The sequence below is a fragment of the Saimiri boliviensis genome, chromosome 4 (genome assembly GCF_048565385.1).
Source record: "Saimiri boliviensis isolate mSaiBol1 chromosome 4, mSaiBol1.pri, whole genome shotgun sequence".
Classification (NCBI taxonomy): domain Eukaryota; kingdom Metazoa; phylum Chordata; class Mammalia; order Primates; family Cebidae; genus Saimiri; species Saimiri boliviensis.
Window position 1 is genome coordinate 103,609,964 of NC_133452.1, and position 15,123 is coordinate 103,625,086.

General features: G+C 43.5%; 1 protein-coding gene across 7 annotated transcripts; it reads right to left on the minus strand.

Moving 5' to 3' along the window:
- Window positions 1–1,686: 1,686 nt before the first annotated feature.
- On the minus strand, window positions 1,687–12,799 carry SAYSD1 (SAYSVFN motif domain containing 1). Of its 7 annotated transcripts, none has more exons than XM_074397997.1 (4): window positions 12,497–12,586; window positions 6,940–7,443; window positions 3,234–6,137; window positions 1,687–2,556 (listed from the first exon to the last, which is right to left on the minus strand). In XM_074397997.1, the coding sequence occupies exons 3-4, from the start codon at window positions 3,270–3,272 to the stop codon at window positions 2,212–2,214; spliced, it is 384 nt and encodes a 127-aa protein (XP_074254098.1). In that variant the 5' UTR covers window positions 3,273–6,137; window positions 6,940–7,443; window positions 12,497–12,586; the 3' UTR covers window positions 1,687–2,211. The 7 variants fall into 7 exon arrangements, with proteins under 7 accessions (XP_074254098.1, XP_074254097.1, XP_074254096.1 ...); XM_074397996.1 differs by having other exon boundaries at window positions 6,408–7,443; XM_074397995.1 differs by having other exon boundaries at window positions 6,348–7,443.
- Window positions 12,800–15,123: the final 2,324 nt, after the last annotated feature.

Genomic DNA, 15,123 nt, shown 5'->3' on the forward strand with positions numbered 1-15,123 from the left:
AGTCTCATTTAACCATCCCTATCAATAGGCAAGATGGGATAATGTGAATAAAAGCAAAAACCAAGTTACTTGTTAGACTCGGACAGAAACGACTTCACTCACATATAAAGCTATCTCAGGGACTGCATCTAACCCTGGGATTTCAAGTTCCCTGATGACAGCAGCCTTTAATAGAAGCTGCATGCTGGGTTAATGGTCAGGCTGTGAGTGGAAATTCTGAGATCAATAGACCTAAATTCAGGAAATCAAGGCTGCACCTAAAGCCTAATGGTCTGATGAGAGCAGCAAATACTTGTTCTTTCTTCTTCTCCCTGTCAAGCCTCTAATTGATTCACACCCTACTTTTCATAGAAGTTCATGCCATCATTACATGCAACCTTCAGGAAGAGCAAATTATTCACAGAAAATCCCAGGAAAGATGGGCTTGAGGCAATCTAGACTCCACCTCACAAACAGCTGCATTTCAAAAATCACTACTGAGGTCCACCCACAGGTCAAGACTCCTGCGTGCTTAAGTCTTTATCATACTGGGATTACTAATTGTATCAAACCTCTCTAATTCAGAGTTATGGGTATTTTGTTTCAGTGGAAAGCTTGACTTTTATGTTTTAAAAATACAAATTAGTTCTTTCCTACAGCAATGATTACTGCCCTAAGCACTGCAGTAAAACTTAGATTAGGGAATTATTCGCTTGTATTGGGCTTTTATGAAATGGAAAAGCCCAAATAAAGTATTAAGGAAATTAAGAAAGACTTAAGAAAATAAATCAGAAAACAAAATTGTCTTAAATACAATCCAAACTTCATGTTTAATAGGGATTCATCTGTTTCCCATACTCTCTACATGTCCAGTTCAGACCGAAATCGTGGAAGAAAAGACTTTTCTGTGAGCTAGAATGGACCTTGTGCTTGACTGGATGGCTCTAAGGGATAGCCAAACTCCCAATGGGAAAAGTGCCGTGAGGAAGAGCAAGACTTACCAGAAGAATTTTCAACAAGGGCCGAAATACAACAAGGTTAGCTACAAAATGGAATTAAAGAGAACAGCTCCAACCCATTGGGAGTTTGCTTAATTTTTTTTTTTTTAAGAGTTTGCTTAATTTTAATGAACCCAAACTCTTAACACTGTACTGGAAGAGGAAGGAACATTACAATCAAGCCTGATTATCACTATTTACATAATTTCTCACCAGAGGCCCACAGGTGAAAAGGCTGCTTACTCTAACGCCCTTAGAACCCTATGTGAACTTCGCATGTGAGGGATCTAGGTTGTGTGCTCCTGATGAGACTCCAATGCCTGGCAATCTGTGGTGGAACAGTTTCATCCCGAAACCACCTCCATCACCACCCCGTCTATGGAAAACGTGTCTTCCAGAAAACTGGTACCTGGTGCCAAAAAGGTTGGGGACTGCTGCCTTAGAATGTAAGAAACAACTCAAGTAGCCAACAGGTCTGGAGTTACAATTCCAGCCCTCCCCTTTGTACACACTCAATACTTCTTGCTGAACTGGTCGTTAACAACCACTTGTGAAATCTCCAATACCGACTTGTGAAAGCCCTCCCCTCCCCACACCTGCACATAGGCCTTTGTCTCCTCCTACCTTCCTTTACTCAGTGGTGGCAGAATAATAGGAGAGTGAAAGGCAGTGATGGGCAATGAAGGGGGACCTATTTCTGAAGAGGAGATGTTTTAAAGATATTTTATTTGTCAATACCAGTAATGACAGAAAACGAAAGAATAAAGCAGGAAGCAAAACAAAAACAAGAAACCCAAAACTTGCAACCTAAACTTTCTGGGAAAAAAAATTGTTATAAATATTAAAAGACTTAAAGAGAGCATTTACTATGAAGCCCTGATGTACCTAATCATTCCTTCAAATGGCTGGATGTTTTAAGCTGAGAATCTCCCCAGTGCCTTTCCAGTGCTCTAAAGCCATCTCCCAAACAGATGAGAAATTGAGAGAAACAGGACTCCTTTCTTGAGTAAATAATTTTTTATAAATTGCATCGGAATGTATTTTAGACAGTTTCACCAAAACTAAGGAGAAATTTAAAGATCAAATAGCAGCAAAAGACCAGGGAAAGCACGTAGAACGATGCAGTCACAGAGCTAACCCGCAAGCTGCCCTTAGTCCTATAACCTGAAATCAAATCCACAGCCAGTGGTGAAGATCGCGTCTGAGGTTAGCTGCATGATGGCACAGCTGGGTCCTATCTCCCCACTATGGGTCTCAACTGTAACTCGCGCTCCAGCTGCTCTGCGGTCAGGGTGCCCTGGATGGCTTCGCAGCCCGGGTTGAACACAGAGTAGGCACTCTTCTCTCCCTCCTTCTTCTCTTCAGGGCCTCGCATCCCGACATACATCCAATAGAACAAGGACAGGACAAAATATGCCAGGCCAAATTCCAGTTCCACAAACAGTCCCAGCAGGACCAACCAGAGAAGAACCTTCAAGAAGGTGACATTAGTCAGGAAAGTCTGGTCCCAGCATGACGGCAGACGAATGACTGTGTTCTTCGGTGGCTGTGATGTGCTACCCTGGGGCTGAGCCACTTCCTAGGATACACAAACAAACAAAAGTAAGAATAAAGGGTAATGGAGCTGAGATGATCAAAACTAATCTGAAGAGGCAGTTCTCATTGCTCTGAGAAGGCTGTTGGCTCACTGATTTCTATTCTCTTGCCCTACTCTCTAAAACAATCATCTCCAAAGAGCCTATGTGCTCTGCTCCAACTGAATCAAAACTGATCAGCACTTAGTGAGATGTGACCTAACAAAAGCCCTGCAGCACTCAGACAGATTCTTATCCATGGGAGTCACTTCTCCAGATTAGTCTGCTGCTAACAAGAGCTAATTTGTGCCCCATACAGAAACTCCTGAAAAACTGATAATGCAACAGTCATGTCAGATGCTTCAAATAGTCAGAGTAAACACACCTTTGCTGATTTGATTAGATGACCTAAAATATCATGAGTGACATGATTCTAAAATAGAGACAGGAAACAAAAATCCTTTTCACATTTAAAAAAAAAAAAAATCAGCAGCACACACACCTGTAATCCCAGCACTTTCGGAGGCTGAGGCAGGCAGATCACTTGCACTGAGGAGTTTGAGACCAGCCTGACCAGCATGATTAAACCCCATTTCTCCTAAAATCAAAAATTAGCCAGCATGGTGGCACATGCCTGTAATCCCAGCTACTCAGGAGGCAGAGGCATGAGAATTGCTCAAACCTGGGAGGCGGACGCTGCAGTAAGCCGAGATTGCACCATCACACGGCAACAGAACAAGATTCTGTCTCAAAAACAAACAAACAAACAAACAAACAAACAAACAAACAATTATCACTGTCATTACTGGGACCTCTTACCTTCCCATCCCCTGTGACCAACCTACACAGGTCACTGTCACTCACCCAAGGCCCAGTCAATGTCTCCTAACTAGAGTCCCTGCCTCTTATCTCTTTACTACCCAGCCATCCTATGTACAACTGCTACATAAATTTTCTTAAAGACCCATTACCCTCCTGCCCACAAACCTTCAAAAACTTCCACTGCCAACAGGATAAAATCCAAATTCCTCGGGCTGGAACCCAATGCCCTCCATTTGTTCAACAGACTGAAATGCCAGTACACAGGCTTCTGTGCCAGATGCCAATGGCAGACACAGATATTTAGATAGCTTCAAGCTGTGTCCAGTCCACTGTTTTCTGAAGTCTTTTGAGAATGACCCACAATAAGGAATACATTTTAGACTGCAACCCAGAATACATATATGCAACAGTGTTTCACAAGTCGACACCCTCCCTGAGAAGCTCTCTTGTATTTCCTATTCTATTTTTAATAGGACACAAGATCTTCTATATTAATTTCACTATCCACTAGTGGGTCACAGTGGTCCAGAAAATTCCATAACACAATCCACAATCTTTTGTTCCATAAATGACCCTTCTACTCCAGCTTAACTGGTCTTATTATCCAGAGATATTCTCAGTCCCCATCTCAGGCCTTCCTCTTTCTTTCTCAACTCCTTGCCTTCCTTCCAGACAAGCACATTTCATGAACTGTCAGCCCTTATCTCTCTGGACCTCAAGGAGGGTATCCCCTCTGCCTTCCAAAGCAGCAGCTGTCTCTCCTGTTCATTGAGCACCAAACTCTTCAGCACTACAGGGTCTCTCTTTTAATATAGGTCATGTCATGTGTGATGCCAGACTGTTTAAGTACCAGGAGACCACGTGTCTCTAGATCAGACATGACATCCCACACTTAGGTTCTCAATACATAGCAGAAATTTTAGTCCAACTCTTCAGTTACACCCCTATTTTTCTTCACATGAAAATTTAAAAGAGGATCACAAACATTGGTCATGTGATTTATGATGCTTCAGAAGTTCTATTTTGTCAGAACCTTCTTTTTTGGCATCAATATTGTAATTATTATCTTTTCAGGTAGATTAGGAAGTCTGATTGGAGAGGTCCTTATATTAACAGCCACTTCCCTGACCCCTGACATCATTAAAGAAATGTTTCAGATTTGACATGCAAGCACAGTACTTCTTGCCCAAGAAGAATGCATCTGGTCAGTGTTCTGGGCAAGGGGGAAGAGTAGCATGAGATGACAGAGCTAAGGAGGGAGGGCAGGGGGATGGGAGCCAGATCAAGTAGAGCCAGGCAGGCTGCAGTGAAGATTCTGGAAATGGGAAAGAGCTGAAGGTCTAAGCAGGGAACTAACAATCCACCTTTCATTTAAGACTACTGTGGCTGTCATCTGGAGCAGGGGTCCCCAACCCCTGGACCCGTAAGGGTTTGTGGCCTGTTAGGAACACGGCCGCACAGCAGAAAGTGAGTGGCAGGTGAGCAAGCATTACTGCCTGAGCTCCACTTTCTGTCAGATCAGTGGTGGCATTAGATTCTCATAGGACCATGAACCCCATTGTGAACTGCGCATGTAGAGCAGGATCTAGGGTGCCCACTCCTTATGAGAATCTAACTCATGCTGATGATCTGAGGTGGGAGAGTTTTGTCCTGAAACCATCTCTCCCTACCCTCCGGTAGAAAAATTGTCTTCCATGAAATCCCTGGTGTCAAAAAGTCTGGGGAGGAGAGCTAGCAAGAGAGAGTCAGACATTGACCAGAGTGGTGACAGCAGTCAGATAGAAATAATGGACTGATGAACACAGAATACATTTTGAATATACATGTTGAAGTTAACAATAAACTAAATTTATTATTTAGGGAGTATAAAAAGAAGAATGCGCCTATGCCACCATTTACTGAGAGCCTTCAAATGTATGAACTCTTGTAATCCAGGAGGCAGGCATTATTATTCCCAACTTACTGACAAGAAAACAATGAGAGGTTAAGTAATCTCCCTAAAGTCATACAATTAATGACAGGCGGAGATGAGGTCAGTCTGGGACCTTAGGATGGTCTCCTCCAAAACCCATTTTATTTAATTAGCAGCCTTTATAGGGTATGGCAGGAGAAGGGTTAGGGAGCTAGAGGGAGATGGGGGTGGGGATGGGGGGTGGCCAACAAACTGACAAAGGGAGCAAACAAGGAAGAGGAGAGTCACGGACATTCCTCTGCCTCATGTGGAATTTGTCTGAGTACCAGTTCCCTTCTGCTGTAAAAGCTGGTGAAGAAGTGTTTGTGACTGTTACATCACACACAGGCATGGTCCAAGGAAGGCACTACCATTCCTCAAATATCAAGCTGTTTCCCACCTCAGGGCCTCTGCACTTGTAAGTCCCTCTGAGAGGAACGCTCCCTTCCCCTCATATCACCTGGTTGGCCCCCCAACAACAAACAGCAAAAATGCCACCACGTGCCCTTTCCTTTGTCCGTTCTTGCCAGGGTGGCTCCTTCTTGTTAACTGTCTCCTCCTTAGTGAGTTCTCCCTGTTCAGCTGATTTAAAATAGTACTCTCCTCCCTTCACCCCTAATTTACTATCACAATCTACTGATCTTATCTTTTTTCTTTCATAGCATTTATCTGGTTTTATTTATTGTCCTCCTTTCCCTGCTGCCCCAAGCTCAAATGCAAGTTGTACAAGAGTAGGACTTGCCTATCTTAATCACACGTGTCTCCCAGGGTTTAGGACAAAAGCTGGAACACAGTGGACACATGACAAGATTTCTGTTGAATGAATGAATGACAGTGAGGGAAAGGGAGAAATTCAAGGTGACTATTAGATTTTGGGGGGTGAGGCAAAGTTATGCTTAGCCAGGGAACTCTAAAGGAAAGCCTTTGAGCAGAAGGCCTGCCTGAGCCAAGGCCTGGAGGTCAGAAGTGGCAAGTGAGTGTGGGGAATGGGCCCTGGGGTGGGGTGGTGTGCTGGGGGCTTGCCTGAGATGTGGCTGGAGAGGGAAGCAGAAGCCTTCTGTAGGAATTTTTTTTTTCAGTTACCAGCATTTTTGTCCTAATGTGGTAGAAGCTCATCACAAAACTATTTTGGGAAACTGCTTTTCTTCAAGCCAAATCTGGTAGTGGGAAGGAGGATGTAGATGCTTTCTCATTAATGACTACTGAAGAGGTGCAGGGGCACTGTCGGTCACAGTGGGGCCCAGGTGGGGGCAGAGGCATCATTGTTGTCAGAGCTCAGCCCGGACAAAGGCCATGGGGGCTTCCATCCATGGTGTGGCACAAGGCAGCTGTGGCCTCTGTGGTTCATCTGTGTTGCTCCAAATGACACGGTTACTTTGATGGCTGAAGGGTATTCCTTTGCGTATATATATTACAGTTTCTTGATACCTTCATATGTGGATGGACAGGAGATAAAGGTTTTTTTTTTGGAATCTCCACGCCTGAGATTAAAAGGTGTGGGACTTTCTCTACCAAGCTCATTTCTTTGGACCTAATGTCCTCTGGGTTTCTCCACATGGCTGTGGATGATAGGATTTCCTGAAGCTTTATGGCTGAAGCATATTCCGTAGTGTACCTGTGTGGCAGTTTCTTTATCCCTTCAGCTATGGATGGGCAGGTCATTTGCCATGATGTCCTCTAGGTTCAACAGTGTGGCTGCAAATGATGTAATTTCATTATATTTTTCTGGATGAAAAGTATTCCATTTGTGTACATACACTATGGTTTCTTTATCCCTTCATCTGTGGATGAAAAGGTTCTTCCACGTGACTGCAAATGATAGGATTTCATCCATTTCTGTGGCAGAAGAGTATTCCATTCTGGATATATATTTCAGTTTTTTCATCCCTTCATCAAGGGATGAACAAGTTCAACTATGTGGCTCCAGATGATACGATTTTGGTATATGGCATGGCTGAAGAGTATTTCATTGTGAATGAATACTACAGTTTCTGTATCCCTTCATCTGTGGGGGAACAGGTCTCTCTCCACATCGCTGGAAGTGATGTGATGTTCCGAAGTTTGATGGCTGAAGAGTATTCCACTGTGCAGATATCCTGGAATTTCTGCATCACTTCATCTGTGGATGGACAAGACTGATTTACATTTGGCCTGTGCCAATGGTCATGTGAAAGTGGTCACTGTTCTACTAAACTGAAAATGTGAGGTTGACATTGGTGACAAACAAAACAAGATGCCTTTGATGGAGGCTGTACATTGCCAAAAAGAGACCTGTGTCATCATTCTGTTAGAACGTGGCACCAATCCAGATCTTATGGATGTCTACAGCAACATTGCTCTCTACTATACTGTCTATAATGAGACTAGACTACTGGCAGAAAAACTCCCTTCACACCATGTGAATACTGAAGTGCCAGAACAAGGATGGAAACACACTGCTTTTACTTGTTGTAGTTTGCAAAACACAGTAAAAGGTGGAATTTTAGTGAAGAAACAGGCAAATGTATATGCTGTTGATAGGTTGAAAAGAACAGCCCTCATACCTGTTGTACATTATAGCTTGTCGGGGTATAGTTAGCATTCTTCTTCGGCAAAATATTGTCTTTACTCAAGAATATATATGAACACACGGCCTACGTTTACACTATTTCTGGTGGTCTGACAAGCACTCACAACAAATTTTGCAACATTTGCAAAAAGATACTTGAAAACGGTCTTCGAATGAAATCCAGAAGAAGCAACCAAGAAGAATGCAAGTTTGAAAAAAGAAGGAGCAAGTGCCAAAGATTCTGGGAGTTCTGAAGCATCTGCATTCAGTATTTTCAAAAAAAATGTGTTGATTCATGCCCTAAATCAGAAGATGAAGACTTGACTTTTACTACCAAGAAGTGTATCCCTGAGTGTTTCAGAGTCTTTACTTGGACCTTCATATAAAAAAGGAAAAAATATACAATAAATGGAAAAGGAGAAGGGCCTCCTGCCAAACATCCTTCCTTGAAGCCTAACACTGAAAGATTCTGTTGTGAAGAAAGCAGTAGAAAGGAAGGATGTACAAACATCCAGAGCAAAAGAAGAAGTACAAGTGACCTCAGAGGAAGAACAAGAAAAGCCTGAAAGTGAAAATAAATAGCCACAGGTTGAAGAAGCTAGAAAGAAGCACAAAAGTAAAAAGATGAAAGCATCAGAAAACCTATATGATAGTACATCTGCTGACGATGATGATAAATTTATTCAACAAAGAAAGAGTGGGAAAACTTACCATCAGTGATTTCCTAAAAAGGAGAAGGGAGAATATGATAGGCCTCCAAAGAAAATGTCCAATAAAAAGGTCAAAAAGCAAACACATTTAGAGATAAACTTGATGACCGAACTTGGCCATCTGAAACAGCCTCAGAGAATCATAAGGAACCTTAACCTCATTATAAGAAGTTGATGATGCTCATTAAGCAATTTGGAATGGATTATGATTCTCATATCCTAATGGAAATCCAGAATGCATTTATTTCATGTGAAAAGTCACTGAAACTTAAAAAAAAATATTGGTGAACAACTTACTCTAGACAATAAAAATATGAGAATTGAGTTTAGTGTACTAGAGAAGAAGCTATCCAACACACAAGAAATGAAATCACAGTTAAACATCTAAAAGTGGAATGGAGACAGGAATTCTACAGTTTGAATGCACCTTAAAACAAGAAGATGAGAAGACAAGAAATGCCAATACATTGTATGAAAAAATTACGGAAGAGTTAGAAAGGAAAGTGGAGCAACATAGGAAAGAAGTTGAAGTAAAAGAACAGCTTGAACTGATATCAGATCACTAGAAATAGACGTGAAGGCTTTAAGGAAAACTTCAAGTCAGGATTCTCATAGTTGTGGAAAAAGGATCTGATGCATGAAAATTACTTGTTGAAGAGAGATATTGCCTTTATTGTGTATGTAAGTATGCACAATAAAAAGTAAGAACCTTGAAAAGGAAAAGAAATATTTCAGGGACATTAAATTATTAAAGAAATGAACGATAATCTTCAAAAGACGATAAAACAAAATAAAGAAACATTAACAAAAAAATATCCCAGTATGGCCAACAGCTGAATGACCTCAAAGCTGAGAATACAGTGTTCAAGTCTGAACTGGAGAAGAGAAACAAAACAAGGAAAGACTGGAAGCTGAAGTTGAGTCATTCCGTGCTAGGTTGGTTGCTGCTATAAGGGAGCGTGATCAAAGCGCAAAAACAAAAAGAGACCTAGAACTTGCTTTCCAGAGAGCACAAGATGTTTCTTTACCAGAAAAAAAATGAGTTCTAATATTTCTGGACTAAAAGATAATGAGTTTCTAACTGAACAACTTTCTGAAGCTCGAATGAAATTCAATGCCCTAAAATGTAGACTCCATGACACAAGAAATTCTCTCAGAGAAAAGGCTTTGGTTTATAAAGCGTACAAAAGAAACTAAGCCAAGTAAATCCTTTGGAAAGCAGGAATACATAGAGGAAAGAGTATCTCAACTATGACCTGAAAATCTGTTGCTTCAACAACCAGATGGTGCTTAGAAGAAAGAGGATGATGAACAAAAGATAGTTAATATCCAAGGATGCTGTCTTGAGACTGAGAAAGATGCTGTCCTTCTAGAAGAGAAAAATAAGGAGTTAATCAATGAATGTAATCATTTAAAAGACTGTTTCAGCATGAAAAAGAGAAAGCAGAAGGAGAAGTAAATATCAAAAAAGACATTTGGTTATGATTACATGTTGAACCTAGTTGAATATAAAAACAGATGAAAAATGTGTTTACCATACTGTATAATTCCATTTACATGAAACATCCGGAAAAGACAAATGCACAGTGACAGAAAGTAGAATGACATTTGGGTAGGGCTGGGGTTGGAAATGGGTAGTGACTGCTAATGGGCATGAGGTGTCTTCTCGGAATGATGGAGGTATTCTAAAGTTGGATTGTAGTGATGGTTGCATGACTCAGTAAATTTACTAAAAATATTTGAATTATATCACATTTCAACAAAGCTGTTTCAATTCAAAAACCAAAGATTTAAAATAATTTTTAAAAATAGAATGCTAGGCCGGGTGCGGTGGCTCACACCTATAATCCCAGCACTTTGGGAGGCCGAGGCGGGTGGATCACGAGGTCAAGAGATCAAGACCATCCTGGTCAACATGGTGAAACCCCGTCTCTACTAAAAAGACAAAAATTAGCCGGGAGTGGTGGTGTGTGCCTGTAATCCCAGCTACTTAGGAGGCTGAGGCAGGAGAATTGCCTGAACCCAGGAGGCGGAGGTTGTGGTGAGCCGAGATCGCGCCATTGCACTCCAGCCTGGGTAACGAGCGAAACTCCGTCTCAAAAAAAAAAAGAACAAAAAATAGAATGCTAGTGAAATCTCTGACAGGCCACAGTGTGCCATCAAGATTATCTGACATGAATTGTAAATTAGAATTTTTCTTTTCTAAACTAGAGGCAGAATCTGAAGGAAAAAAAAATTAAATGAGAATTTTCACACCAGAGCAAACCCAGAAATGATAACAGTCAATGAAAATGAGCTTAAGGCAGAGTCCCTTATGAAAAACAGTAGTTAACAAGAAATTGGAGGTCCAGCATTTCCTCTCATCCTTTTGTCTGGCCATCAGCTTTTGGGTTTTCAATAATAGAAGTTTTTCTGAGTTCAGTTTCTCTGGGTTCAACTCAATTATGTCATATTCCTTTGGAAATGAGACATACAGTCAAAACCTCATTGCGTGGGTTAGACATTGTTTTTTAACTGCAGAGAGAAAAAGAATAAGGGAAATGGTTTCTAAAATCTTAAGCAATTGTTGACTTAAAAAGTCAACAATAAAATTATCCAAAGACAACACAAACTGCACACAAGGAAATGGACTGTTTGAACTCTGCTGCGCTCTTTTCACCTTTCTGCGAGTCAGCTGGAATCCTGTATATCACTGAGAGTATCGAGACTGAGTAACAATAGGTTAATTTTTAAAAATTCCCTCAAATCAAATGTTGTGCAATAACAGATGAACTTAAGGGAAATAATTTTAAGGTGAGGAAGGTACATTTCTGTTCCAGTACATTTTAATTTGAAAAGGAATTTTTTAGTTCCCATTACACTTATGAGGAACAAAGCACTTGGCACATATTGTTACAAAGCACTTATCCCTTGATGTGTTCTGTCCTGTATTTCCACATAGGCATTTCAGTCTCACTGCAAGCCTCCTTACCATTTTACTGATGAGTTAAAACTAAATGAAAACACAAAAGGATGCAAATTAAAGTCAGCTGCAAATGAGATTACTAAAATAAGTGTGAAAAGGTTATCATACGAAATCAAATTCTTTTGTTGTTTTTGTCCTGAACATTCACGATTGAACTTGAATAAGCTTCTGCCACTACCAGAAGTTACAGCTACCACACTTTGGTAAATTTTGTATTCTAACGCATTTCTAAGTCACAGGCTAACTGGGCTACTAGCCGCCATGTGCCCCAGGTGCGAATCAAACGAAGCTTCAACTGCCGTTACTTTTCATCAGTATCCAACTAGACCTTTTACCCTCCATTAGCAGAGGGCTGTGGCTCAACTTGGTTGTGGAGAGGTTTCCCAAAGCCGCTGGGCTTCACGATAACTCAATTCGGGGTGAATAATTCAAGGGCGGAGGTGCCTTCTTCCAGGACCCTCGACCCTCGCTTACTGCCTGGAATCATGAGCTGCCGGGTCGCTGGCTGGAAGGAAGATGACAAAACCGGTAACAGTGCGGGCGCCTATGGCGCCAGTAGCCCCGCCTCCTGCAGCTAGGGCCACGCCCATGACTGTGGCTCCCAGGCCAGGTCCTGGGGCCGTACGTTCCCGCAGCCCCGCCTCCTGCAGCCAGGGCCACGCCCACGACTGTGGCTCCCAGGCCAGGTCCCGGGGCCGTAAGCGCCCGCAGCCCCGCCTCCTGCAGCTAGGGCCACGCCCACGACTGTGGCTCCCAGGCCAGGTCCCGGGGCCGTATGCGCCCGCAGCCCCGCCTCCTGCAGCTAGGGCCACGCCCGCGACTGTGGCTCCCAGGCCAGGTCCCGGGGCCGTAGGCGCCCGCAGCCCCGCCTCCTGCAGCTAAGGCCACGCCCACGACTGTGGCTCCCAGCCGAGCCCAGGTCCTGGGGTCGAGGTTTCCGTCCTCTCACCTGAACTAGGCCGGGCTGGGCCCAGGCACTCGCGGGCCTAGGTTTCCATAACAGGAACTGCTTTAGCCAGCCTGGGGCTGCCTTTAGAGTCGCTGCTGCTTCCGCCTTCTCTCCCGGGGTTTGTGCGCCGTGACTGGCAGCGTTGGGTTGGACCGCCAGGCCCGTCCGTTTCCGCGCCGCCCGAAACTCTGCTAACCGCTGTTCCATGGCGCGCGCCTCGCGACCGCTGGCCGGGAAGGGAGCGCGCGCCCGCCTGCTCAAGCGCCTTCGCCTCCGCTCGCCCTGCGCTGGGCCGCCGTTTGCGCCTGCGTAGCAGCCCCTGCTGCGCGTGCGCGCTGGTGTCACTCGCGTCCGCTTCGTGTGTGACGTCTAGTGGGCCGCGTGTATCCTCAACTGTCCTCTCTTGACACTCACGTGAACAGTGTCACCTCCTCAAGCCAAGTCTAAAACACAGGCTGCCCCACTGTCCCTCTCCCAAGGGCAGCTCTGCCTTGCTCCATCTCACTTAAGGGCTCGAGTCCCCACTGATCCAGCATCCTCTATTCGCAGTGTTTTGTTCTTGGGCACCAGTGAAGAGCGCCACAGTGAGAAGACGGTTCCAGGGCATGGGAGAGACCCGTGATCTGTAGGACGTTCCAGCCTCAGAAGAAAAACACGCTACATCGTACCCTTTTCCCCTTATCAAGGGTGTGCCATACCCTTTTCCCCTTGTCAAGGATGCGCCAATCTTAGTACCCGGAAGGTGACTTTATCACTGCTCACAAAGCAGGCTGTGCAGCTCCATCATTGCTCTTGCCACGTTGGGAAATTGTCTGGTTTTGTGTCTAGATACTGTCAGAACCTTAAAAACAAAAACTTTTACTATGGTGAAACACAAAATATGTATGCACCTGTGTACCACCCAGGTGGAGATAACGAACATTTCTGCAGCCTGGGAGCTTCTTTGTGCCCTCTCCCAATCAGTACCCTCCCAAAAGGACACAGTTCAGGTTAGGGGCTGTTTTATACGTTCTTAAAGATCTAAGCATCTAGCTAAGTGCCACTCACATAATTAAGACTCAAGTATTTGTTGGATCTGGCTGAGGTTGAATTGAGAAATCAGACAAACTAGAACGGGGTCATCCATTCATTTAACAAAACTTTTACCTAGGGTCTTCTCTGTCTCAAGTCACAGGCACTGGGGATGCTGGGATGAAAGAAAAAAACAAAAACTGTTTTCATAGAGCTTACACTCCAATATTTCATGTCATTTTCGCTACTGATAAGTGCTGTGAAGAAAAGTGAAGCAAAGTAAGCAGTGGTGGGGGTACTTAGAGAAGACCTCCCTGAAGGTTTGTCATTTGGGCATAGACTCAAATGAGTGAGTGAGGCCTGCAGATGTCTGAACAGGACTGCTTCAATCAGAGGAAACAAGTGCAAAGGTCCCAAGGCCTCAAATACCATGCTTGACTTGCTCACAGAATATCAGGGAGGCTGTTATGACTGGATTGGAAGGAGGGAAAGGGAGGGAATTAGGGAGAGAATGATGGAAAATAAAGATGCCAGGGGCCAGATCATGCATGTTAGGTCCTGTAGGCCATGGTAAAGATTGTGTGGTGGGAAGCAATTGGTGGATTTTGAGCAGAAGATGACATTATATGACTGATTTTTAAAGGATTATACTGGCAGATGGAGGTGGGACCCTGGAAGGGTATGAAAGTAGAAGAAGAAAAACCAGTTAGGAATAAATATGATAGAAAGAGAGACTGTGGTAGTTTGAGCTAGAGTGGTAGTGATTGAGAATTGGTCAGATTTTGAATATATTTTGAAAGTCTGAGCCAATGTGTTGTGCAGATGGATTGGATGTGGAATGTGAGAAAAAAAAGTATCAAGGATGATAGGGATAGCCACGGTGGCTCATGCCTCTAATCCCAGTACTTTGGAAGGCTGAAGCAGGGGGATCGCTTGAACCTAGGAGTTTGAGACCAGCCTGGGCAACATAGCAAGACTTCGTTGCAATTTTAAAAAGATGGGGGGCGCGGGATGCGGATGCAGTGGCTCAAGCCTATAATTCCAGCACTTTGGGAGGCCAAGGCAGGAGGATCACCTGAGGTTGAGAGTTTGAGAACAGCCTGACTAACATGGAGAAACCCCATCTCTACTGAAAACACAAAATTAGCCAGGCGTGGTAGCACATGCCTGTAATTTCAGCTACTTGGGAGGCTGAGGCAATAGAATTGCTTGAACCCTGGAGGCAGAGGTTGCAGTGAGCCAAGATTGCACCATTGCACTCCAGCCTGGGCAACAAGAAAATGAAACTCCATCTCAAAAAAAAAAAAAAAAAAAAGGAATGACAGATTTCTTCCATTAGTGCCCCACTCCCAACCCGACCCCTATACACACACACACCCTGAGCAACCAGGCAAATAATGCTGGGGCCCTCTTCTGAAATGAGGGCACACTGGAAGGAGAGAATTACAAAATAACATTGGAAGTTTTGTTTTGGACATACAAAGAACTTGAGATGCCTATTGGATATTCAAAAATTGGCAGTTAGATAGTGAAAATGAATTGAGGGGAAAGTCAGGACCAGAGGCACACACTGGGAGTCATCAGAATGTGTATATTTAAAGCTATGAGACTAGATA